The 25971-nt window shown below is 43.6% G+C and overlaps 2 protein-coding genes across 4 annotated transcripts in view; one reads left to right on the top strand and one right to left on the bottom strand.

Moving 5' to 3' along the window:
• Positions 1 to 25971, top strand: part of card14 (caspase recruitment domain family, member 14) — a 73030-nt gene that overhangs the window by 27768 nt on the left and 19291 nt on the right. For 2 of the 3 annotated variants that reach the window (XM_059948505.1, XM_059948503.1), the window contains 3 exons: positions 11660 to 11732; positions 12970 to 13159; positions 19858 to 19981. In XM_059948505.1, the coding sequence (XP_059804488.1) occupies positions 11660 to 11732; positions 12970 to 13159; positions 19858 to 19981 (387 nt within the window). The remainder of the gene's footprint in view (positions 1 to 11659; positions 11733 to 12969; positions 13160 to 19857; positions 19982 to 25971) is intronic. The other variant, XM_059948504.1, reaches the window with a different exon arrangement.
• Positions 19998 to 25971, bottom strand: part of anapc11 (APC11 anaphase promoting complex subunit 11 homolog (yeast)) — a 34829-nt gene continuing 28855 nt past the window's right edge. The window contains exon 4 of the transcript XR_009507616.1: positions 19998 to 20542. The gene's annotated coding sequence lies outside the window, so the exon portion shown is untranslated. The remainder of the gene's footprint in view (positions 20543 to 25971) is intronic.

Below are 25971 nucleotides of genomic sequence, written 5' to 3'. Positions count from 1 at the left end.
TGATATGCACTTGCAGCACAAATCATCTTCTATCTCAAAAACTCTTCCCGTGATCCTTGAGTTGTGAGGTGCTGTGACATCAACTATGAGCAGAATGTCTCCTGGCAGGAAATTGTGCTTTATACCTGACCACTTCTGATGTTCCTGTAACTGCGGTAAGTACTCCTTGGCCCACTGTTTCCAAAACAAGTTTGACATATATTAGACCTACTTCCACCTACAATGAGCATAAATGTCTTCCTTTTGAAATTCTCCTGGTAGTAAGGATGGTGCAGTCTTCAGAAGCAATGGACAGTTGTATGTTAGTGCTTCCAAATCATTGGGATTGGAGGATGCCTTAGTAATTGGGGACAACCATTGATAGTAGCCTTTACTTCACAAAGGACTGTGTGGACACCCTCTTCGTCAAGATTCTGTACCTTCATGGTAGGATTGAAGACCTTTCACACTGACCTGATTAATCTCTCCCATGTTCCTTCATGATGTGAACTAGCTGGGAAGGTGGGGTTAAAAATTCATTTCATTCTGTTTTGAAGGAAGATGTCACTGATCTGTGAATGGTTCTACTTTTCAAGCTTCTCCTAACTCGTAGCTCAAGCAAAGTTCATCAAGCAAAGACCTCAAGCAAAGCTCAAGTAATTTAGCTCAAGCAAAGTTCATCACCATATAACAATCACAGCACGGAAACAGGCCATCTTGGCCCTCCTAGTCCGTGCCAAACCCTTAATCTCACCTAGTCCCACCTACCCGCACTCAGCCCATAACCCTCCACTCCTTTCCTGTCCATATACCTATCCAATTTTACCTTAAATGACACAACTGAACTGGCCTCTACTACTTCTACTGGAAGCTCATTCCACACAGCTATCACTCTTTGAGTAAAGAAATACCCCCTCGTGTTTCCCTTAAACTTCTGCCCCCTAACTCTCAAATCATGTCCTCTAGTTTGAATCTCCCCTACTCTCAGTGGAAACAGCCTGTTCATGTCAACTCTATCTATCCCTCTCAAAATTTTAAATACCTCGATCAAATCCCCCCTCAACCTTCTACGCTCCAATGAATAGAGACCTAACTTGTTCAACCTTTCTCTGTAACTTAATTGCTGAAACCCAGGTAACATTCATGTAACATAACCCAGGTAACATAGCATTATCAGAGCTCAGTTCACAAACCTGTCCACGCCTTGCTATAAAGCGTCAAAGTGCATTAACAAAGGAGTCTGTGGCCCAAAGATGATGCCACTTCAATATAAAAGCTCAAATAGCTAGACTGGAAAATATGATCCCATATCTCTTCACTGTACTGTACTTCTTTTGCTCCTCACCTCAAAAGGTCTAAAGTAGTCCACTTCTACACATGTAAACAAAGGATCATCTGAAGAGGCTTTGTCCAGAGGTAGATCTGCCATGTGCTGGCATCCTGGGGCTGCCTGCAACCACCAACAAGCAACACACTGAGGCAGGATTCTTCTTATAGCTGTACTAGCACAGGGATCCAGTATTTTTGGCACAACCTGGACTACATATGGTTATGGCCACCATGTCCCACCTCTTGATGGACCTGCCTCAGAATGATGTCTGAGATGTGGAGATCCTTTGCCAGTCTGACAGAATGTTTAGATTCTTCAGGCATGGATGGCCTACTAAGCTGTCCACCAATGTACAAGGCACCATTTTCAAATACTGGATTGATCTTGAAAATATGGCTCATCCTCTTCACACTTCTTCCCCTTTGCAAATGTGAGAATTCATCTGGAATTCTCTTTCTTTGGCAAAACTCCATGATCTCCCTTTCAGCCTTTCTGAGCTCCTCCCCTAAGAGACAACCTTGGCCAATCTGACCTTTGACCCTCTCAGTCTTTCACTCCAAAGAATCCCCTTGTTGTTCTTCATCTAAGAATCCAGGCCACTGTCTTCCACAAATGGGTTCAAGACGAGGAGCGATGGATTATACATGTTACCGAATCCACCTCCTCTTCAATCTGCTTTGCATTCATTGTAACGCTCTACTAGTCTTCGAGATCATCTAGCAGGAGTTCTTCAGAACAACTGAGATGCACAGGCCCATTCCCTTTCAGGCTGAAGAAGATACTGAGGCCCTGACACCAATGTCTCATTCTTCAGAAATGCTTTCACCTTCAACCCTCAAAAGGTCATATCTGTCAGGTTGCTTGAAGTGTTTACACACCTCCATTGAGATGCCTGTGAGACCTTAAGAATTTCTGAAACTCGTTTTGCAAAGAAACCTGGAAGTTTCGTTCTTGATGTACTTCAGTACCAAAGTACATTTGTACTATGGGTCCAAAAACCTGAGTCATGAAACTGCAAGTGGAGCTCCTTCCTCCACAATGTGTCCATACAACTTGCTATCATAGCAGCAGTGAGCTCCATATAAGGGATGGTAACTGACCACAATGAAGCTACCCTAGATTTTCTCACGATAAAAGCACTGTGCACCTGAGAGCACTTGTGCAACACTGGGTAGGCCACTGCTCTATAGCTATCTTTGCTTGCATCTGCAAAGTGGTGTGACTGTGCAGCAGTAACCTCTTCAAAATCAATGAGCTCCAAGCATCCAACAACCTTGTGTTTCTTCCAACTAAAAGAGTTCTTCTAGCTAGCTTGTCCACACATGAGCAACTGATGTAGATATAGTGGGATCCTAGCCAAGCTCTTTCTTACATTGATCTTGTAGGATAGTCTTGGCAGATAGCACCATTAGACTCAAGATTTCTAACAATCATAGATGGAGCAAACTGTGGAGAGGATCCACCTTCTGGTAAGTAGTCTCTCCTGAATTGTAACCTTAAACTTGAAAGTATCACATTGAATGCACCATTGCACACCCAGTACTCTCTCCACTGAAGGTATATCTTGATCCAGATTCTTCAGGTCTTTCGCTCTTTCCTCCTCTGATATCACCACTACCACATATTGTTGCTTATGCACTTTGTGAGTCAAAACCTGCCTTTAGCACAAATGGATATAAGACCATAATAAGGAGAAACCGCTTCTTCCTCAAAGGGCACTGGTAGAAGGCAGTCATCAACACAGAAGTAATGCAAAGCCTTATCCACCATCTCACACCTGAAATGTTCGTCATTGTCTTCTGCACAATTCCTAAGAGCAAAGTTGGCACATCTTGGTGATGAATTGCTCCAAAGTGATATACCACCATTCTAAAGTCCACCGTTTCTTGGCTGAGAAACCTCAGCAGATCAGCATCTTCTACTGGTACTCTAACCTGATGAATCATTGGTTCAATATCTGGCATGATCATCACTGGTTCTTTTCTGAATCTGGTTACGTCTCCAATCTGTGAGCTGGTAAGACCTAATGCTGTAAGAGCTGAGCATTACGTGGTGTTCCCTGAAAAGTCACTCCACAGTCAAACATGGCATGAAGTTTCCCTTTTCTGGGGTGGTAAACACCATGACGTGGGCTACCAAACTTCCCCATCACAGTGTTCCAGATCCTCTACTGAAACTCTCTCAGCATAAGCTTTGGAGATGACATCTTTCATGTAAGCTGCGTAATCAGTGTGAAATGACAAATCCTTCTTAAAGACCTCTTCCTTAGATTTAGAGCATGCCATTCTGCAGTCTTCCTGTTTCGGCATGTTAACATACCTCAAAGGAAAACTAATCTGCTAGTGGCCGTCGACCAGCTTTGCAGAATTTGTCACCGGTACCATGAACTTGTGATCTTCTCTTGACAAACCAGGTTGTTCATCCTGACTGCATTTGGGAAAGTCTGCCCCACAATGCTGCTGCCAAAGTTCATCCAAGTTCGAAACTGAGACCCTCTTAACTGTCAGCTCTGTCTGTGAACAGTCTCTCCCATCACCATTGCCTCTTTTCATAGTCCAACCCAACATTATTCTAATTCATAAGGTTCATTATTAACACTGCGAATCATTTGCAATGGCTTAAGTGCTTTAGGGACATTTTTCCCTATCAGCAGCTCAATTTCCGAATCAATCTCTGTCAAATGGATATTTTTCAGGTGAGACCATCCCTGGAGATTCCTCTGTCGTGGAATGTTCCCTCCATTGATGGGCATACTTTTCTGTGTATCGATGTTAGGTAGTTCACAATAATTTTCACCATCTAAACTAGCCTCTTCCAATCCTGAGACAACGTAGCTACTCATGACTTTCACCTGGCCCATGGTGCGTATGAGAATGCATGTCCTTTTTCCTGTGAGGTTGAGCTTGTTCATTAGGTCCACTGCGCAGAACCCTTGATCGAGGAAAGCATAAGTTACCTTTCTTAGACTACACTTGTACAGGAGTTATGGGAAGTTTGTAATAATGGTGGCCAGTCCCTGTAAGGACATGGGTTGCAGGGCCCTACTCACTGCTGTGTCTGATTCTTTCATGCTTTATTTTGATTCTGTGCCCTTTTTGTCAGAGTGAATATGAAACATAGAAAACCTACAGCACAATACAGACCCTTCAGCCCACAAAGCTGTGTTGAACATGTCCCTACCTTAGCACTACCTAGGCTTTACCCATAGCCCTCTGTTTTCCTAAGTTCCATGTAAGTATGCTGGGATGCTTAAAACTGCACGCCTTGCATGGAAGAGGCTTCCTTCAGTCTCTGCTCATGTGTCCTGTTCACAAAAGCGCCAAAGTAGGCACTGTTTTCCTTTGAGAAGGCAATCTACTCACTATGAGCCCTTTTCAACTGCTGAGTGTTCACCCTCAGAGAACAGACAAGCCCCTTTGGCTGACGAGACCATTTCTCTTCCATTCCTTCCCAGTTCGGTTTTAGCTTCTCACCGTGGCCACGGTAGTCGCAAAGCTGCTTCCTTTGGCCCCAGAACGAAGTTGTGACTGAGTTTTGTTCACACCTTTGCTTATTGCCAGTGATGTAGCCTCCTGTATATTCCCAAACACTAGGCGTGCAATCTCTATTTGCCTTTCAATAAAATCAACAAAGCCGGTGAAAGTAGTTTTACGGTTGTGCCTTTCTTGCACTTAACAAACCACCATTCTCCATTTACCCCAAAGCACATGGGGCAATTTCTGTACGAGAATCAACATATTGGCAGGCATGTCCAGCTCATTCGTGTACTGCATTTCTTCCATGGCACTGCAACAACCTCTAAGAAAAAGACTGTAGTCTTGAAGAGCTTTCACGGCTTTAGATTTGATAGGTGCCCAACAAAGAGCTTTTTGCATGTATGCAGATGCAGTTTTCTGTTCATTACCAAAGTATTCCTTTGGCAGCCTTGACATATCCTTTCTTACGTTCGACATGATGGCTACTTCAGACAGGTTCTCTAGGGCGACCCCTACTGTACTGTTCAAGGAACTAGAGGTAATCACTATGGCTTGTCAGTCCTGCCTTCAATACTGTTTACAAAAGCCTTCATGAATGCATGAAACTGCAATGGGTCGCCATCAAGGGTTTAATTCACTTCTTTAGGCAAACATGAAATGAGTATTTGTTGTGCCAATAAGGTTGTTATTTCATTTTGTTTCCTAAAAATATCCACAACACTGTTTTGACCTGTATCCTCTGAAACAAGGATATTTCCATGCTGTAAGTGAATATCCCCATGAGCCCTTTGAGCTTTTGGATATGACATGGGTTCAGAGTCCCTGTTAGTGCAGACTGAGAGTAAATACCCTCAATTACCTCTTGGGGGTCTTGTTCATGTTTCACAGACACAAATGAATCCACTTTGATATTAAGTGGTTATGTTTTCTTTATGCCTTTTCGATATAGGAATTCATGCCATTGAACTGTGCTGCTGGATCACTTTGAGCACTTACCACACTAAAAGCTCATTAACCTTGACCATATGTCTGCGGCAATATCTTCCTCCAACTTAAGTTGCTCCTTCCTTTTCCGTAACTGCTCCTCCCATCTCCATAGCTCCAGAGCTAAACATTCCTCTTGCTCTTCCAGCCATGCTTGTCCTTCAATAATCATCGCTGTGCCGTTAATGCAGCTAAATCAGCTTCTGTTTCAATGCATGCAGAGCAGGTAGTTAGTACAGAAGATTTTCTTCCTGCAGCAGAGCTTTGAGTACTGACATTTGACACACCTTTGAAAGGTTTCACATAATCTAGTGATGGTCATCTGCCATATGCATAGTCAAAACCTGTCTTGGAATTTGAGAAACATCGTCTATTGGGAGGTGAGACACATTTTCACTTATTGCAGCAACATGACCTTCACTGGAATTTATTTGGATCAACCATTGTTTCACATCCTCTTTGAATGCATTACCATAGCTATCAAGGCTCGAAAAACATTTATTTTGTTTTCCTGTTCATCCTTGGGAAGCAAACAGATCAGTATTTGATATTGCTTAGCAAGGGCTTCACAGAGATTAGTCAAACTCTCAAAATGAGATTGCCCTTAAAAGACATTTTCCTAATTTTTCAGAATATCCTTAATTGATGGTATTAAGCCTTTAATTTTGTCCACATTTGATTTATATTACTTTTGAAGACTTTCGATTTTACTCACCAAAGCTGTGGCAGTAAGCTTAATTTCTCTTTTGCCAGCACTGACTTCCGGATTGCTGACATCAGTTCCATGCATTGATTAACTCATGTTACTTTCTCCTTGTTGTGCAACTGGCAATGAACCCTTTGTTTGCCCATAGCACATATGCAAAATGCACCAGCGATATTCCATTCACAAACGTAGGCAAGCAAACTGTCAGGTATTCATGGTGCTGAACAGAAACCAAATAAACAACATTCAATTCAAATGTTGAAAACTGGGATAACCTTTCAGTACCTCAATAAAACAAAGCAATGAACCCTTAGGCAAACACCACATGATTGAGCAACATTCGCCAATGGACAGATAGGGCTGACCATTCAAAACTGTGTTCAAACCACAAATATACACCACGAATCAACAAAAGGTTGCAGATAATCCTACCTCAAGTTGTGGTTCCAATTTCAGCAAAAGAGGCAATCCTTTGCTGGTGTTTGTTTGGTATAACTATCTTTGTTGACCAAAAATGTAGAGGTTACTTAAAAGCAAACAAAAGCTGCAGAGAGACTGGGTGAGAGGCTCGACATTGTCTGACGCACTTCCAAATAACTGAGCTCCAAGTTGATAGAAGTACATTCGATCATTTTATTACAAAACCAGCAATGATGAGTGATCAAAATTAGTAATGTCAGAATTAGCACAAGAAGCAAAAGAAGTGGAGTTAGCAAAAGAAGCGAAATAACAAAATAAATGATCAACAAAAAATATTCAAGCACTGCTCAGCCTATCTCTAATTAAGCTGAACTAAAGTAACAGCACCAAAGGTGAATACATAACTATTTGATTCTACCACACCCCAATCCACGTTGACGAATTACTGTAACCCAAAATAAAATGAGCAACACAAAATATAACACAGGCAGACAGAAAACAGGTAACACACTATGCAGGATTACTCATTATGTCCACAAGGTAGAATTTAGCACCTTAGTTAAAAATCAGACCCGAGGTCTACGTGTAATATTAGCACCTTGTCACAGAGTTGTTAAAGTCTTTTAGAGCAGGTTTTAAGGAAGGGATGCAACCAAATTGACTTGCTTACTTTTCATAATCTGGAAGGTTTTGTATTGCCTGGCTTGATCATTGATAACCTGACAATTATCACCAAAACATTCCTGGCCAAACAGCAGCCTTGAATGTGTAATTTCAAGAGGTGCCTGTGCTCAGTGACTTACATTGCCAAACAGCGGAACATCTTTCTACAATATAGGCAGAATGTTGATTGGAAAATGAGAGCAACAATATTCATTTGTGGACACAGTTCGGTTCTTCTCCCATATTCTTATTTCATTTGTTCGCTAAGAATTTTTAACATCTTGTCAAGCTTATTGTAGGCGCGATACCAGTGGGAATTGGACATAACTTTAAAAATATTTCTTCTTATCTTTTTCTTTCCTGGATGCCTGCATTGCGTAGCTTATTCCAGCTGAAATCGATCAACCAACATTCTCCTAAATCCTGACTTATATTAACATATAATGAGCTAATTTCCTGGAAAGCTCCATCCTCTGGCTTAATTTCTACACTTGCTCAGATCTTGAGCCTTTTTGGCTTTTAAAGATTCATGGAAGATATAGTTGTGGGATAAAGAAGGAAATATCAGTGGGTGAAAGTAGCAGTTTTGTGCATCTGCAACTGAGTTTATTGTAACTCAGAGGAAAGCATGATATACAATAATGGTTCCAAATTCTCATCAGCCAAGAATGAGAGAATTTTAGCAGTTGGAATTTCTCAGCAACAACTATTCTTTGGTGAAGGAACAATTGTACATAACCTCTCATTTGAGGCCTGTCTGTCTAGGTATCATATCGGATGTGAACATTGGTGACAATGGTTTTCCATACAGATCTATCCCTCTTTCTTTGGATGACTTCCATTTCCTCGATGTGCAGCCACCTGGCTTGGCTTTTGATGTACATAAGCCGAGGTCTTCCTCTAGGTTTGCTCCCCTCAGTCTTTCCAGAGAGTATGAGATTTTCTGGTTCATATTTCCGCATGATGTGTCCTAGGAATCTGAGTTTGAGTTTATTGCTGCCTTTGAGATTACTATTCCTTCTGGTTGTCAAGAACAGTTCATGGAAGCTATCCCAAGTAAATGGAGTTCTAATAACAGGTCATCCACCTGAAGTGTTACTTCTCCATCACTGCTTCCTGACAAGCAGGGTATTTTGAACATGCTCTGTGTGTTTTTGAGATAATTTGAGCAACTTTTCCACTTGTGAGTCCAGGACAATCTGAGGCTCTAGATACTTGGAGGAAATGGTGAAGAAAGTTGAGAAGGTTGTAATTCAGAAATTTGATCCTGACTTACTCTGATTTTATAGCATTTTTCTAAGATTATTCATAAATGAACGCTGAAGATCTTTCATGTTTTTATTCAGTCATATTTTTGATCCGAGGCCTCTTTTCTAATTATGGAAACAAGCTTAACTGTTGCTTGGTTTTGCACTCCTTTCAGAGCATCCTGTAATGCTACTAACTATTTGACAACCAGTGTGGTTACGATCAAACCATTCGGGGTCATAGCCAGCCGGTTGTGCTTAAGTCAATCAATCTCTGCACAGGATCTCGGCAAACAGTTAGGAGCCAGCTCCCTGCCAAATGCCTGCACCCAGGACCACAATGGAAGCAATGTGATGCGTGAAGAGGTAACTGGTAAACTTGGATTACTCATCTAAAAATCTGGCACTTTAAATCCAGTGTGCACCACGATCAGTGTGATCACTAGCACAGCCTTGTCTCTCCTCTCCATCTCCAACCTCCTTCTTCCTAATATGGCCAGAACTAACACCCCCCCCCCCACCACCACAAGGAAAAGGTGTTCAGCTTCCTCCCATTTCCTTTTGTCACATCTTCTCCTCTTCCAAGAAAGAAGAACAAATTCCTGAGCTGTTTTGAGAAAGAGCCCTTAAAGTTTAAATAGACATAGTACAGTGTTATAAGAGATCCTCATCATTATCATCAGTCCATTTGAAGGTTCTTGGCATGAAGTATTGATTGTTCATTTTCCTCAATAGATGTTCCCTTACCTGTGAGCTGCCCCAGCATTTTGTGTGATTACCAATACACAGTACAATGTTGTTTATATTAATGATGCTAGTAGGAAGAAAAGTAGAGGAGGCATGACAGTTCACTCTTCGACATCTGATTCTGTTTTACATTCGGTAGCTTTATGCATTTGCTTAGTTTTGTATTTGAGATGTTTCATTCTGTTGTGCTTTTTGTCTGCCTTGCACACACTCTCTATGTGATCTTGTCCGTGACACTTTCTGTAGTCTTTTTTTCTTTGAACCAACAGTCACTTGTGCCACAGGAGGATTTGCCACATTGATAACATTTTTGGCTTTTTGCACCATTCAGGGACATTTTGTGCATTTCACATTCTAACTTTCTGTTCTATGATTCTGCTGCATCCTTTGCTGCAGTGTCTAACGATATTGCAATGGTCAATGCCTGTTCTAAGGATAGGTCTCTTTCAGACAGTAGCCTCTTTTGAGTTCTTTGACTATGTATGCCACATACAAGCATGTCCCTTAATGCATCAGAAAGTGACTGTACTGGAAAAGTTTGTGGAGTGTTGCAACGTCTTCAGAAATGCTTTCATCCTTTGACATGTTCCTTTCGTAAAGTCTGTCTCTCAGCTATTACCAGCAGTTTAGGGCTCAAGTGATTCTGTAAATTGTAACAATTTCATCAAACATCTTGCTTGCTGGCTTTTCAGTGGTTACTAAATTGCATAAGAGATGGTATTTTCTTGAGCCCATTAAGCTAAGAAGCTTAGGGTCTTTCTTTTGCGCCTCTACGTTGCATCGCAATACAGTTCCACCATCTCAATATACCCTCCCAGCCTTCAATAGCGCTATTGGCTTTCCCAAGTAAAACCATCGCCACATTATTTTGACTTCAATGTTTCGATGCAGTGAACTCACACCTTTGTTGGCACCCATGATGGCCTTCTCTGTACTGTTTAACTCTTCCTGTTTCATCCGGTAATCACGCTGTAGTTGTTGGTGCAGTTCGTGACACTCAGGTTCATACTTGTAGCCGATTTGTTGTGTCTGTGCACAAATACACATCAGTTGAATATGGCTTTAACTGGTGTATTCACATTGCAGCGAGAGAGAGAGAGAGAGAGAGAGAGAGAGAGAGAGAGAGAGAGGGAGAGAGAGAGAGAGCAATGTGCCTGCGTAGACAACAGCACAATATGTAGTGCTAAAGTGGGGGTGGGGTCATTGCTCTAAAGTAAATCGATCCATATATTACATCCTTGGCGTCCCTGGTAATCTGTAGCAAACTGCACTGCTGATCAGTACTCGGTGCAGCTTGCCAATGAGCTGCTCCACTCAGTACACCTCACTATCTTGCTAATTAATTCTGGCAAACTCCTGACCCACATTCAGCTTTACCATAGAACCCTGCTGAATACACCTTGTTTAGCAATTTTTCAAGTAAAAGATTAAGTGAGGAACCCTGAGCACAAAGCCACATCCTTTCTCGTTACAACGCATCTCTGCAGTGCCCAAGTGTTGATATATATTTCACAGTTCCAGATAACTTGTGTAATCATGGGTGTGACATTAAGCTGCAGTGCTTGATATTTTCTGCTTTACAGCCAAATAGTGATAGCATCACTTAGAGCTGGAGAATGCACCTTCAAAGTTAAAACTAGAAGCAATTCGGTCATCTGATCAAAAGCCACAAAGAAAGCGTTCACAGTTTGAACGTACACACTGAATTTAGTTAGAATTTAACTAGAGCTAAGGAAACTATGAATGGTTAAGTTTGTGAGAATAAATACACTTATTAAGTTTGCAAACACGAGGAAATCTGCAGATGCTGGAAATTCAAGCAACACACACAAAACGCTGGTGGAATGCAGCAGGCCAGGCAGCATCTATAGGGAGAAGCACTGTCGACATTTCAGGCCGAGATCCTTCATCAGGACTAACTGAAAGGAAAGATAGTAAGAGATTTGAAAGAAGGAGGGGGAGGGGGAAATGTGAAATGATAGGAGAAGACCAGAGTTAAGTTTGCAATTTGTTTTTACATTAGAGAAACTGGACTGAAGCTGTAAGTACAATGTAGCATTTAAACATTCACATAAATCATATCTAAATTCTGTCAAATTCATTTCAGTACCAATCAAACTGTCTGACTCACCCACTCAAAGATTACCAACTGGAGCCAATCCATCATCTGGGCAAGACCGGTAACAATTCATTTTCATTCATTTAAATATATTTCTTCTTGTATTTTTCAAATTTCTTCTTGTGTATCAATGAGGGGAACAAATGTTTATTTTATGCAGAACAATAACAGCGCTTAATAAGGAAAGATTTCATAATACCAGCTTCCCCACCCATCTGTTCTGCCCACTTCCATTTTCCTTCCCTAATTCCCATATACTGTACTTGGATAAAATATTTTAACATCCATTGTCAGAGAAACATTTTTTTCATTCTTACAATGAAGAAATCACTAAAGGTTGTATCACTGAAGGTTTTGTACCATAGATATTTCTGGGGATTATCTTAAGTTACATATTCCATGTCTACCACAATGATATTGTTCTCTATGTATGGCCATGTAAGTGGACAATATAGTAAAATCTACAATAACTAACATTGTGCGGATTTACTGTGGAATAGCATGGTTACTGGCGTCACCTTGGATAAATGAATACTATGGTCATCTTTAGCTAAATAGATTCTCCATATCTGCCTAGCAAGATACATAAAGAAAAACAGAACTTTCTAGCAATAGACTTCTCTTTAATTTCCTATTTATTTAAAAAATTGCTGTCTTGAATAGCTCAACTTCGGAAATTTATTGAACGCACCTTCAGTAAGTGATGTTTCCAGCCTCTCAAAAGATTTAACCTTGTACAATCACTTTCCTATCAGAAGCAAAGGAGATCAATTGAAGTATATCCATCAAAAGGGAAGGCAGAATCATTATTGTCCCTTGCATTATCCAGTTTTCAAAAATAATCCCAAGTATTGCCAAGTAATAGAGTAAGATAGTCTCAGCTGCCTCTCTGGGTCCAACAAATGGTGCATATATTTGTCTTACACATTTTTCTTAATGATCTCAAGACCCTATTGGACTCATTCTTAACCATATGTGCTGTATTTTGCACCTTGGCCCCACTTTCGCGCCTTGTTTTGTTTTGTTGTATGCATGTCTAAGGTTGAACAACAGTAAACTTGAACTTGAAGTTTATGTGGTATTACAACATTTCACATGAAATTTGTATTTTTTTTCTTAAAAGAGGCTTTACCCTCACTGTGAGAAACTGAAAATAACTGACAACAGCTCTGTTCGATGTATATTAAGGTGTTATTTATTCCTGCAAAATAAGTGGAAATTAAAGTAACAGGTGTGGAAATTTTCCATGAGCACCAAATTCAACCCTTGGGATTTTTGTGATTTCATTTATACTACAGGCCTTTTCTTCCTGGACCTTCACAAGCAAAGTCAATGAGAGGGACTTCTTTATTTGAATTCAATGGAGATGACATTCTGGATCAGATTGAAATAATTGGCGGGAATGCAACAGGAATATTCATTCACAAAATTAAACCTGAATCTCCAGCGCATAACAGTGGCCTTGAACTAGGATTTCAGATCATAATGGTAAGGTATCAGACATGGTGCGACTTTTTTGACCTGCCTACAAGTTTAGAGGACATATTGTGAGAAGCGTGTTTGGTTTATCATTAGCTTACATGGATGATTAAATGCATCTTTTAGACAGCTGTTTTAAGACCATTCAAAACCAGTGTGCCACAGGCATTATCTAAGAAAGGATGTGCTGTCATTGGAGGGTGCCTGGAGGAGGTTCACAAGAATAATTTTGGGAATGAAAGGGTTAACATGCGGGCAGTGTTAGAGGGCTCTGGGCCAATGTTCACTGAAGTTGAGAAGAATGAGGGAATCTCATTGAAACCTCTCAAATATTGAAAAGCCTAGATAAAGTGGATGTGAAAAGGATGTTTCCTATCATAGGGGAGGACTGAGCCTCAGAATAGAAGGACATCCCTTTAGAACAGAGATGAGGAGGAAAGTCTTTAGTCAGAGGGTTGTGAATCTGTGGAATTCATTGCCATGGACAGTTGTGGAGGCCAAGTCATTGGGTATATTTAAAACGGAGGTTGATAGCTTTTTAATTAGTAAAGGTATAGAAGTTTAATGGGAAAAAGTGGCAGAATGGGGTTGAGAGGAATAATGAAACATCCTTGATGGACTTGCAAAGCAAACTTAATGGGCCAAATGACCTAATTCTGCCCCTAAGAGTTTGTGGTCTTACAACATTCTCTAACATTGGAGCAGGAAAATGGCCTCTCAAGCCTGTGTTGCCATTCAGCGTGGTCGTGGCTAATCTGTGTCTTAACTCCATACAAGTTTCCCATGTGTCGGTGAGGATGTACAGCACGGAAGTAGACGACATAATTATTGAGTTTCCTTATTCCATCTTGGAGTCACATAGATAAAAATGCATTGAATTAGCTGAATTGGTGTAGTGAACTACATATACCTGTCTGGACATGCCCCCTGCTGACTGCTCCTGTGGCTCCTGCCACAGACCCCGGTATAAAGGCGATTGAGGCCTGAGCCCGGCCCTCAGTCTCCAGGCTGTAGTATGGTGGTCAACTACTGCTTGTTCTTTCTTCCAGTCAATAAAAGCCGATATCTCGCCTTCACGTTTCAGAGAGAGTTATTGATGGTGCTGTAGTGGTGTGCTACATGCAGTGCTAAAATAACGACACGGAGTCAGTAAACTGCAATTAAAGATGATTTTTTTCGAACTTCGCAGCCTTGCTTTAAAGCCTCCCTCATCCCGCTCTCCCCAGGCGCGGATGCTCCAAGGGACACGTACTCACAAACCCCCGCAGGCTTTTTCCCTTTGTTGCAGACCTGGCCTGTGTGCCTGCACGCTGGCTATTTGTGAGCCGGTTCGAGAGCGCTAGGAAGTGGGTTGCCTCATAACCACCCCCCCCAGAACCGGCGATACACCCCCCAATGTCCACAGTCTGGGCCGGACCCTGTTTGGGAGGTCGGCCTCTGCGCCACGGTGCCGGAAACTCGACCAGTTGCGCCAGGTCCACATGGGCCGGTTTGAGTCGGTCCACCGTGAAAACCTCCTCTCTCCCCCCAATGTCCAGCACGAACGTGGACCCGTTGTTCCGGAGCACGGTAAATGGCCCCTCGTAGGGCCATTGCAGCGGTGACCGATGCCCGCCCCTTTGTACAAACACAAACTTAGAGTTCTGCAGGTCTTTGGGTACGCAGGTCGGGTTCCGCCCATGCTGCGAAGTGGGTATGGGGGCCAGGTCACCGAGCCTCTCACGTAGTCTGCCCAGGACTGCTGCAGGTTCTTCCTCTTGCCCCCTTGGGGCTGGTATGAACTCACCTGGGACGACCAGGGGTGCGCTGTACACCAACTCGGCCGACGAGGCGTGCAGATCGTCTTTGGGCGCCGTGCGGATGCCGAGTAGGACCCAGGGAAGCTCGCCCACCCAGTTGGCTCCTCGCAGGCGGGCCATGAGGGCCGACTTCAGGTGACGGTGGAAACGCTCCACTAGTCCGTTCAACTGTGGGTGGTAGGCAGTAGTGTGGTGCAGCTGAGTCCCCAAAAGACTGGCCATAGCTGAACACAGGCTGGAGGTGAACTGGGCGCCTCTGTCGGAGGTAATATGGGCCGGTACACCAAAGCGGGATACCCAGGTGGCGATCAGTGCCCGGGCGCAAGATTTGGAGGTGGTGTCGGTGAGCGGGATCGCCTCTGGCCATCTTGTGAACCAGTCCACAATAGTCAGGAGGTGCCGTGCTCCACGCGACACTGGCAGGGGGCCCACGATATCCACATGAATATGGTCGAAACGCCGGTGGGTGGGGTGGAACTGCTGCAGCAGAGCTTTCGTGTGCCGCTGCACCTTGGCCATCTGGCAGTGCATGCACGTTCTGGCCCATTCACTGACCTGCTTGCGGAGTCCATGCCAAACAAACCTGCTGGAGACCATCCGGACGGTTGTCCGGATGGAGGGGTGCGCCAAGTTATGAATAGAGTCGAAAACATGTCGCCGCCAAGGTGCCAGGATGATGGGACGGGGCTGGCCGGTGGTGATGTCACAGAGTAGGGTCCTCTCACCTGGGCCTACGGGGAGGTCCTGGAGCTGCAAACTGGAGACTGCGGTTCTGTAACTCGGGATCTCCTCGTCTGCCTGCTGCGCCTCTGCCAGCGCCTCAAAGTCTACCCCTTGGGAAAGGGCATGAATGTTAGGGCGAGACAGCGCATCCGCCATGACATTGTCCTTACCCGAGACGTGCCGGACATCCGTCGCGTATTCAGAGATGCAGGACAGATGGCGCTGCTGGCGGGACAACCAGGGATCGGACATCTTTGTGAACTTAAAGGTAAGTGGCTTGTGGTCCGTGAATGTGGTGAAGGGCCTACTTTCTAAGAAGTACCCGAAATGCCAGATTGCCAGGTATAGCACCAACAGTTCCCGATTGAAAGCACTGTATTTGAGCTCGGGTGGCCGCAGGTGTTTGCTGAAAAACGCTAGGGGTTGCCAGCGACCCGCAATGAGCTGCTCCAGTACCCCACCGACTGCCGTGTTAGATGCGTCCACTGTGAGGGCAGTAGGGACGTCCATTCTGGGGTGCACTAGCATCACGGCGTTCGCCAAGGCTTCCTTAGTTTGAATGAAAGCGGCGGCGGACTCCTCGTCCCAGGTAATGTCCTTGACCGGACCCGACAGCAGGGCAAACAGGGGACGCATGATTCAGGCAGCTGTAGGGAGGAAGCGGTGGTAGAAATTGACCATACCTACGAATCCCTGAAGGCCTTTGATCGTGGCAGGTCGGGGGAAATGATGGACCGCATCTACCTTAGCGGGCAGAGGGGTTGCCCCATCTTTAGTAATCCTGTGGCCCAAGAAGTCAATGGTGTCGAGCCCGAACTGGCATTTGGCCGGGTTGATTGTAAGACCGTACTCACTCAGTCCGGTGTAGAGTTGACGGAGGTGGGACAGATGCTCCTGACAACTGCTGCTGGCTATGAGGATGTCGTCCAAATAAATGAATGCTAAGTCCAGGTCGTGTCCCACCGCGTCCATTAACCGCTGAAACGTCTGTGCGGCATTCTTCAGGCCGAACGGCATGCGGAGGAACTCGAAAAGGCCGAACGGGGTGATGAGAGCCGTTTTGGGGACGTTGTCCGGATGCATTGGGATTTGATGGTATCCCCGGACAAGGTCTACCTTGGAGAAGATCCGTGCGCCGTGCAGGTTTGCTGCAAAGTCCTGAATGTGCGGCACAGGGTAGCGGTCTGGTGTGGTAGCCTCGTTCAGCCTGCGGTAGTTGCCGCACAGTCTCCAGCCCCCTGTCGCTTTGGGCACCATGTGCAGGGGGGAGGCCCATGGGCTGTCGGACCGCCGGATGATCCCCAATTCCTCCATCCTCTGGAACTCCTCCTTCGCCAGTCGGAGCTTGTCTGGGGGAAGCCGCCGAGCACGGGCGTGGAGGGGTGGTCCCTGGGTCAGGATGTGGCGCTGTACACCGTGTTGGGGCATGGCTGCCGTGAACTGCGGTGCCAGAACCGATGGGAAATCCGCCAGGACCCTGTTGAAGTCGTTGTCGGACAGCGTGATGGAGTCAAGGTGAGGGGCTGGCAACTGGGCTGCACCCAGGGAGAACGGCTGAAAGGTCTCGGCGTGGACCAGTCTCTTCCTGGGCAGGTCGACCAGTAGGCTGTGAGACCGCAAAAAATCTGCACCCAGAAGCGGTTGGGCTACGGCGGCCAGTGTGAAGTCCCACGTGAACTGGCTGGAGCCGAACTGCAGCTGCACCTGACGGGTGCCATAGGTCCTTACTGTGCTGCCGTTCACGGCCCTCAGGGGGGGACCCGGTGCCCTGTTCCGGGTGTCGTAACTCGTCGGAGGTAAGACGCTGATCTCGGCACCGGTGTCGAACAAAAAACGGCGTCCCAACCGCTGGTCCCACACATACAGGAGGCTATCCCGATGGCCAGCCGCCGTAGCCATCAGCGGCGGCTGGCCCTGGTGTTTCCCAGGAACTTGCAGGGCGGGCGACAACGGCGGGCTTCTGTGCCCCTCCGCTGGTGGTAGAAGCACCAGTGTTCATTGGGCTCCCCGCCTCTGTGGCCTCTGTGGCCGGGCCGGGTCTGGTTTGCTGCTGGGAGCGTGGCCTGGTGATCTGTGCGATGGATGCCCCACTCACCTTCTTGGCGTTCCACAGCAAGTCCACCCGGGCTGCCACCTTCCGGGGGTCACTGAAATCCGCGTCGGACAGCAGTAGGCGTATGTCCTCGGGCAGCTGTTCCAGGAATACCTGCTCAAACATGAGGCAGGGTGTGTGTCCGTCGGCCAGAGACAACATCTCATTCATTAAAGCCAATGGAGGTCTGTCTCCCAAGCCATCCAGGTGCAGTAAACGGGCAGCCCGCTCGCGCCGTGAGAGTCGGAAAGTCGTTAGGAGCAGGGCTTTGAATTCCGTGTACTTGCCTTCCGCTGGGGGAGACTGTACGAACTCCGCAACCTGGGCCGCTGTGTCCTGGTCGAGGGAGCTCACCACGTAACAGTAACATGTGTCCTCTGAGGTTATCTGCTGAACGTGGAATTGGGCTTCTGCTTGCTGGAACCATAGGTGAGGTCGCAGCGCCCAGAAGCTTGGCAGTTTCAACGAAACCGCATGAACAGATGCGGCGTCGGTCGTCTCCGGTCCAAAAATTGTTTGGACCATTGGGGTCACCAATTGTAGCGGTGTGCTACACGCAGCGCTGAAATAACGACACGGAGTCGGTAAACTGCAATTAAAGATGATTTTATTCGAACTTCACAGCCTTGCTTTAAAGCCTCCCTCATCCTGCCCTCCCCGGGCGCAGATGCTCCAAGGGACACATACTCACAAACCCCCGCAGGCTTTTTCCCTTTGTTGCAGACCTGGCCTGTGTGCCTGCACGCTGGCTATTTGTGAGCCGGTTCGAGTGCGCTAGGAAGTGGGTCGCCACAGTGCATCAATTGGTTATAATTTATATCAGTTAATCAGAGTGGTTTACAGCTGCAGGAACAGATCTGTGACATAAAATACTAATGTAACAGAATGCATGTTTAGCAGGGTCCTCAATTACAACTATCTAGTCGAGTGATTTGTCAAAAGTCATTACTCAAGGTGACTTGTGGGTGAGGTAACAAAATTCAACTATTTCCCTCAGAGCTTGGAGCCTCCTTGCAGAGGAGGAGGACAAAAAGAAATTCAACTATTGCTGCATTTCTCACGGTACAAAGGTGGAAATTGATTCCCTGCTGTTACCTCCTATTTTAATGTCTGAATGCTCATGCACTTTATCTTTAAATGCTGGAATAACCACATCTTAATGTAAGTTAACAAACTGAAATCCATAAGATACTGTGCACACTTCTGTAATTGTGTCACTATCTCAAACTTATAACAAAATGCTTATTTAGTAAATACCCAGTGTTGTCAGAAGCATACCCCTCAAATTCTGACAACCACAACCTTGGTGCTAATAGCGCAAGCTAGGCTCCACAGTGTTAAGTTTTGTAACTTCAAAACATTTAACTAACTCAAAGGAAAACAAGGGAGCCAATGATGTGAGTCTTAAGTTTGTTCTTTAAGTGAAGCACGCACATATCACATGGTAACATTATGATGTAGACATTTCACATATATTTACGTATAACCCGTTATGAATTATTTAAACAAACAAGAATGCTTAATCAGCCAATGTATATACCAGTTTACTCAAATATTACTGAAATATTTACTCAACATAAAGACTTAATTATAACACAACTATTTTACTATGACATCTTGACAAAGGTAGTCTATTCTTCTACTGTTTACAGCTCCTGTCCTTGTTTTCAATTTACAGAAGATCAATTGTACAAATTATGTTAATAAGCTGAAAAGACTTGAATTTTTCTAGATTAATAATATCATAGATTCTACGACTCCATTAATAATATCATTATTGATGGAGCAGCGGTGGCATACATTTTACAGTGCCAGATGTTTGGCTCAATTCTTCACTGTTAAACTGTTCTCCCTGTGATCACATGGATTTCCTCCAGGTAATCTTGTTTTCCTCCCACATTCCAACAACGTACATATTAGGGTCAGTCAGTTATGGGCGTGCTGTGTTGGCACCAGACACACGGAGACATTTGTGGGCTGCCCCCAGCACATCCTCGAACTGCATTGTTCAGTGACACAAATGACACGTTTCACTGTGTTTTCCGACATACTTGTGACAAATGAAGCTGATCTTTTTACATCTTAATCTGCAGGTGGAATGCAGTGGCAGAGACCAAACCAGGACCATACTGGAGGATGCCAGTTTAGAGGAGGCTGTTTGGAGTTTGAAGCAGATTAAGGGAATATGCTGCATGGCCATAAAACACAACAGTCAGGGTATGTTATAGAGCAACCAAAACAAGTATTTAATCATTCATCCAAAATGCCTGCATGTACAAACATTTGCATTTAGTCCATCAATGGTCTCCGAAAAGATTAAACTGATAATCTTTTTAAATTACTTAGATCAAAACAAAAGAGAGGGTCATAGTATGTAGATTACTTGTAGATGTTTATTTGGTGTCTCATTGTGATTTTGTTTAAATATCAGAGTTATCAGAGTTTCAAGCTGATTGAGTTATTTAGACTAGCTGCGTAAGAAAGCAGCAGTTTTCTCAGTTAATCTACTGACTCTGAGAATGTTTTCAAATGAAATTTCCTTTTAGTGCTGTCAACACTCACAGATTAAATGAGCATGCTTGAGTAATGTTGCAATAAATTTTTTAAATTAATGATTTACCAAAGTTTTCCATTATATTGATGTTCTCAGCATTACTTACTTATTTCATTATTTATTGGTATTTGCAGTTTGTCCTCTTTTGCTCATTGCTTGCTTGTCAGTCTTTGTGTGTAGTTTCTCATTGATTCTGCTGTACTTCTTTGTCCTATTGTGAACACCTACAAGAAAACGAGCCTCAGGGTAGTAAATGATGACATATACGTACTCTGATAATAAATTTATTTTGAACTTTGAACTTTGTGCAGGAATCCACATATTCAGATGCTTAAAAATGAATAACAATTACAGGAGTCCCCCGCTTTACAAATGTTCGCTTTACGCCACTTCGCTTCTACAAAAGACCTACATTAGTCATCTATTTTTGCATTACAAAGAGGATTTTTGCCTTTTGGAAAATTTTTCCCGTATAAGTTAGTGGTTCTTCGCTTTACACCATTTTGGCTTAAGAAAGGTTTCATAGGAACGGTCTAACTTTGTAAAGAGGGGGACACCTGTGCTTACTTGTCTCCAGTTGATCATCACGTTTCTGCGAATACATTTTTTCAAAATTGCACACAAATTTAATTGCTATTTTAACAAAAATATTTTGCTGTATTATTCTAATGTTAAATGTGATATTTAACTATGGAAATGGAATTAAGAACTTCGGCCACTGCCCAGATTTCCACTTTGGCCTACTGTTCAGACAGAGCTGGGTGGTGAGGAGGAATGAGGCCTTCCTGCTAAAATATTCTGATATCCACCAAGACCCTCACACTTGGTTATAAAGAGTATTTAAGATTCAAAACTACAAAAAATCTTTTAAAAACTTGTTTAAAATCATTAAAATAATGTGTAACTAACTAAACTGGTTACTCCTTCTTAGCCAGACGGTTAGGGTTTTCGATCCTATGATAGCTTTGGCAGAGTGAAGATGCTACATATAACTGAGACCTATTTATTGTGAGTGCTTGAAGCCCAGTGGTTCCTCAAAACCCCTGACAATAGCCAGCATAATTCAGCCCAAGATTTTCTCTTTATTGTTCCTACTGTTGGAGATATCGTTTAGAGCTGAGAGTAGTTTGTCAATTAAAAAGTAGTCAAGGAAAAGGGAGTGACTTGGGGAAAAAATTGAGAAGGAAAAATAGAATCTGTGTTTACTTATTCTTAAATAGAAGTGACTTGGCAAAATTATATAGATTGAAACTGTACAATAGAAGACAAACTAAATGACTTTGTAGTGGTTATTGGAAAGAAACCAAAACTGATGAGCAACTAAGCCAGGGTAATCAACACTGTATGACAAACTTCCAAATAATGAATTTGGAAATCAAAAAAGTCATGTTCAGTACTTCATCACGAAGCCAGCAAAAAGGAATGAGTTTGTATCAATAAAAAACTAACAAACTAAATTAGCAATATAAGGATTTTAGCATTCAAATCAGCATAATTAAGCATTCTAATTAGCAATATACCCAAGCAAAACTAAGCCTAATTAGCAGTCGAACTAAATTAGTGTTCTTTTAACCAATGCTAGTGTACTTAAGCAGTCAACAAAAAGATATCATTCCCCATGTCTCACACCTTCTGGCTAACCACTAATTAACCCCAAGTGTGAATATGTAACTACCGGAATTCTCATTTGCTTCTACCACGCCCCAACCCACATGATTGATTATCATAATAAACATGCCACAAAGTACAACGTGGACAAAAAATAGACACATAGCTCATATACAACGAAAAATGGGTACATGGCTCCTGCATCCCAGCACCTAATTATTTCACTATAATAGTAACAACCTACTACTAAAATAGGAGACATGAATTTTTCAAGGACAAACATCATAACATTTATACAAATGTCTTCTTCCTTTTTTCTTCCAGTCAAGTCATGTCGGTCATCTAGGCCAGAGGTTACCAGCACTTAGCCAGTACAGAGTGATCTTTACCACCACTCTGTGTCCAGTCAGTAGGTCAGGTCAAAGTTATGAAGTTAAACAACCAAAGTAAGTGCAGCTTCCAGAGTTGTAGCTCCTCAAAGTCTTGTAAAGGACACATCTTGGTTAAAGGTCTGTTCAGACAATTGGTCTTGGTCCTGCTGCACAAATCCTCCACTGTCTGGAAAGACTTGAATGACTCTTCGCATGATCCATGAGTATCAAGGTCCACTGTGTCATCATCTGCTGGAAGCAAATTGCTTTTTAGACCTGACTATTTCTGATGCTCCTGTAGCTGTAGTAAATAGTCCTCGACACATTGTTTCCAAAATAAGTTTGACGTGTATTGGACCTGCATTGATCTTTACTGAGCATAAATGTCCTCCTTTTGGAACTCTCTTGGTGGTAAGGATGGTGAGGGCTACAGAAGCAACAGATGATTGGGTGTTAGTGCTTCCAAATCACTGGGATCAGGGGATATTTTATTAATTGGACGACCATTGATAGTAGCCTCTACTTCGCAAAGGACAGTGTGGAAACCCACTTCGTCAAGATTCTGTACCTTCATGGTGGAACTGCAAACCTTTCACACAGACCTGATCAATCTCTCCCATGTACTTCCACGATGTGAACTAACGGGGAGGAGGGGTTTAAAAATTCACTTAATTCGTTTTGAAGAAAGACATCACTGATCTGTGAATGGTTCCACTTCTCAATGACTCCTCTTAACTCACGCTCACCTCCAGCAAAGTTTGTCACATTATCAGAGCACAGTTCACAAATCTGTCCATGTCTTCCTATAAAGTATCAAACATTAACAAAGGAATCTGTGGTCTAAAGAAGATGCCACTTCAATGTGTACAGTTCAAATAGCTAGACAGGAAAATATAACCCCGTACCTCTTCATTGTACTCCTGCTCTTCACCTCAAAAGGTCCAAAGTAATCCACTTCTACACCTGTAAACGAGGTTCATCTGGAGAGGCTCTGCGCAGAAGTAGATCTGCCATGTTCTCTCATCCTGAAGCTGCCTGCAACCATTGACAAACAACACACTGAGACAGGATTCTTCTTATAGCTGTACTAGCACCAGGAATCCAGTACTTTTGGCACAACCTGGACAGCATGTGATCACGGCCACCATGTCCCACCTCTTGATGTACCTGCCTCAGAATGATGTCTGAGATATGAAGTTCCTTTGACAGTATAACAGGATGTTTAGATTCTTCAGGCATGGCTGCCCTACTAAACCGTCCACCAATTCACAAGATACCATCTTCAAGTACTAAATTGAGCTTGAAAAATGGCTGTTCCTTTTCACACCTTCTCCCTTTTGCAAACTTGAGAATTCATCTGGAAACCTCTTACTCTGGCAAAACTCCATGATCTTTCTGAGCTCTTCCACTGAGAGACGATCTCTGCCAATCTGACCTTAGGCCTTCTGAAGCTTTCTCTCCAAAGAATACCTTTGCTGTCGTTCATCCAAGTCAGACAGAGTAAGAGCAATGTTCAATAGTTCTCTCTTCCAACCAAGAAATAAGAGCAAGTTCTTAAATCTAAGAATCTAGGCCACTGTCTTCCTCAAACAGGTCCAAGAGAAGAAGTGATAAATTATACATGTAACCACATCCACCTTCTGTTCAATCTGTATTGCATTCATTGTAAGACTCCTCTTAACTTTCAGATCAACTAGCAGAAGTTCTCAAGAACAATATAGAATCATAGGCGATTCTGTTTTAGGCTGAAGAAGATGCTGATGCCCCATCACCAAAGTCTCATTCTTCAGTAATGCTTTCACCTTTAAACCTCAAAAGGTCATATCTGTCAGGTTGCTTGAAGTGTTTACACACCTCCATTGAGATGCCTGTGAGACCTTAAGAATTTCTGACACTCTGTTTGCAACAAAAGTTTGGAACCTGGAAGTTTCAGTCTTGATATACTTCAAGCACCTAAGTACAATCAGTCCTGAAGCTGCTTGTGCAACTCCTTCCACCACAGTGTGTCCGGACAGCTTGCCATTGGACAGTGATGAGCTACACATGAGGAGTGGAAACTGGCTTCAAAGGAGCATCCCTAGATTTTGCCATGATGGAAGAACTGCACCTGAGAATGCGTGTTCTTCAACGCTAGGCAGCTCACTGCTCCATAGCCATCTTTGTTTGTGTCTGTAAATTGGTGTAACTGTGCAGCCGTAACTTCTCCAAAATCCAGGGGTTTCAAATGTCTAACAACCTTAAAGTCTTCAAACTGGCAGAATTCTTCTAGCCAGCTTGTCCACTCTTAAGCAACTGATGTCATCCCAGGCAAGTCCTTTTATACATAGATCTTGCAAGATCTTCTTAGCAGATAGCACCACTGGACTCAAGATTCCTAAAGGATCGTAGAAGGAACTAACTATGGAGAGGATCCCCCTTCAGTTGGGTGGTCTATTCTGGATTGTGATCTTAAACTTGAAAGTATCAGACTGCATGAACCATTGCACACCCACTTAAGTATTCTTTCCACCAAAGGTATAGAGGAAAAGAGAGAAATTGATGGCTTGCATAGGCCACCAACTTTTTGTAGCAGGCAATTTCTTTTTTTATGAGGTCAAGTTGCTAGCTTGACGGTCAAATGGAAAGTGTGCACAGGAGCCAGCTGGATTCAAACTTGGGAGCCTTCGCCCCGAAGTCTGGCACTGATGGCACTACGCCACCGGCCAGCATCTGAAGGTAGATCTTGATCTATATCCAAATCCTTCATGTCCTTTGCATTTTGCTCTTCTGCTATCGCAGCCAGCACACTATGTCTGACGAAGGGTCTTGGCCCAAAACATTGACTGCTCGTTTCAACGGATGCTGCCCAACCTGCTGAGTTCCTCCGGCTTGTTTGTACACTATGTCTGTTGGTTGTTGCAAGTTGAAAGATGCCTTTAGCACAAATGGATGCAAGACCACGATAGAAAGACACCCCTTCTCCCTCAGAGGACACTGACACAAGGCAGTCATCAACATAAAGGCAAAGCTAAACCTTATCCACTGTCTCGCAGCTGAACTGTTCTTCATTGCCTTCTGGGCATTTCCTAAAGGTGAAGTTGCTCCAAAGAGATATACCACATTTCTAAAGTCTACCAAATCTTGTCTGAAGTCATTATCAGGCCACCAGGGAAACCTCAGCAGATCTGCATCTTCTGCTGGTACTTTAACCTAATGAAACATTGATTCAGAATCTGCTGTGATCATCACTGGTTCTTTTCCAAATCTAGTTATGACTCCAGTCAATCATCTAGTAAGATCTGGTCCCTGAAAAAGCTGAGCATTTAGTGATAGTCCCTGAAAAGTCGCTGCACAGACTTGAAGTTTCCATTCTCTGGGGTGATAAATACCATGATGTGGAATATAGCAGACTTCCCCATCACTGCATTCTAAATTCTCTGCTGGCACTCTTGAACACTTGGAGATGACATTCTTCATGAAAGCTGTGTAACGTCGTGGAATATTCCATTTGTGGACAGGGATACTTTTCTGTCTATAGATGATAGGTAGCTCACATTAATTTTCACCCCATCTAAGCCAGCCACATCCAATCCTGAAGCAATGTAGCTACTCGCGACTTTCTCTTGACCTGTAAGAGAAGGCATGTTCTTTTTCCTGTGAGGTTGGGCTCACTGTGTAATTCCTTGACCTGGGAA

Source organism: Hypanus sabinus, chromosome 23, assembly GCF_030144855.1.
Source record: "Hypanus sabinus isolate sHypSab1 chromosome 23, sHypSab1.hap1, whole genome shotgun sequence".
Taxonomy (NCBI): domain Eukaryota; kingdom Metazoa; phylum Chordata; class Chondrichthyes; order Myliobatiformes; family Dasyatidae; genus Hypanus; species Hypanus sabinus.
This window is presented reverse-complemented; position numbering and strand designations above follow the sequence as displayed.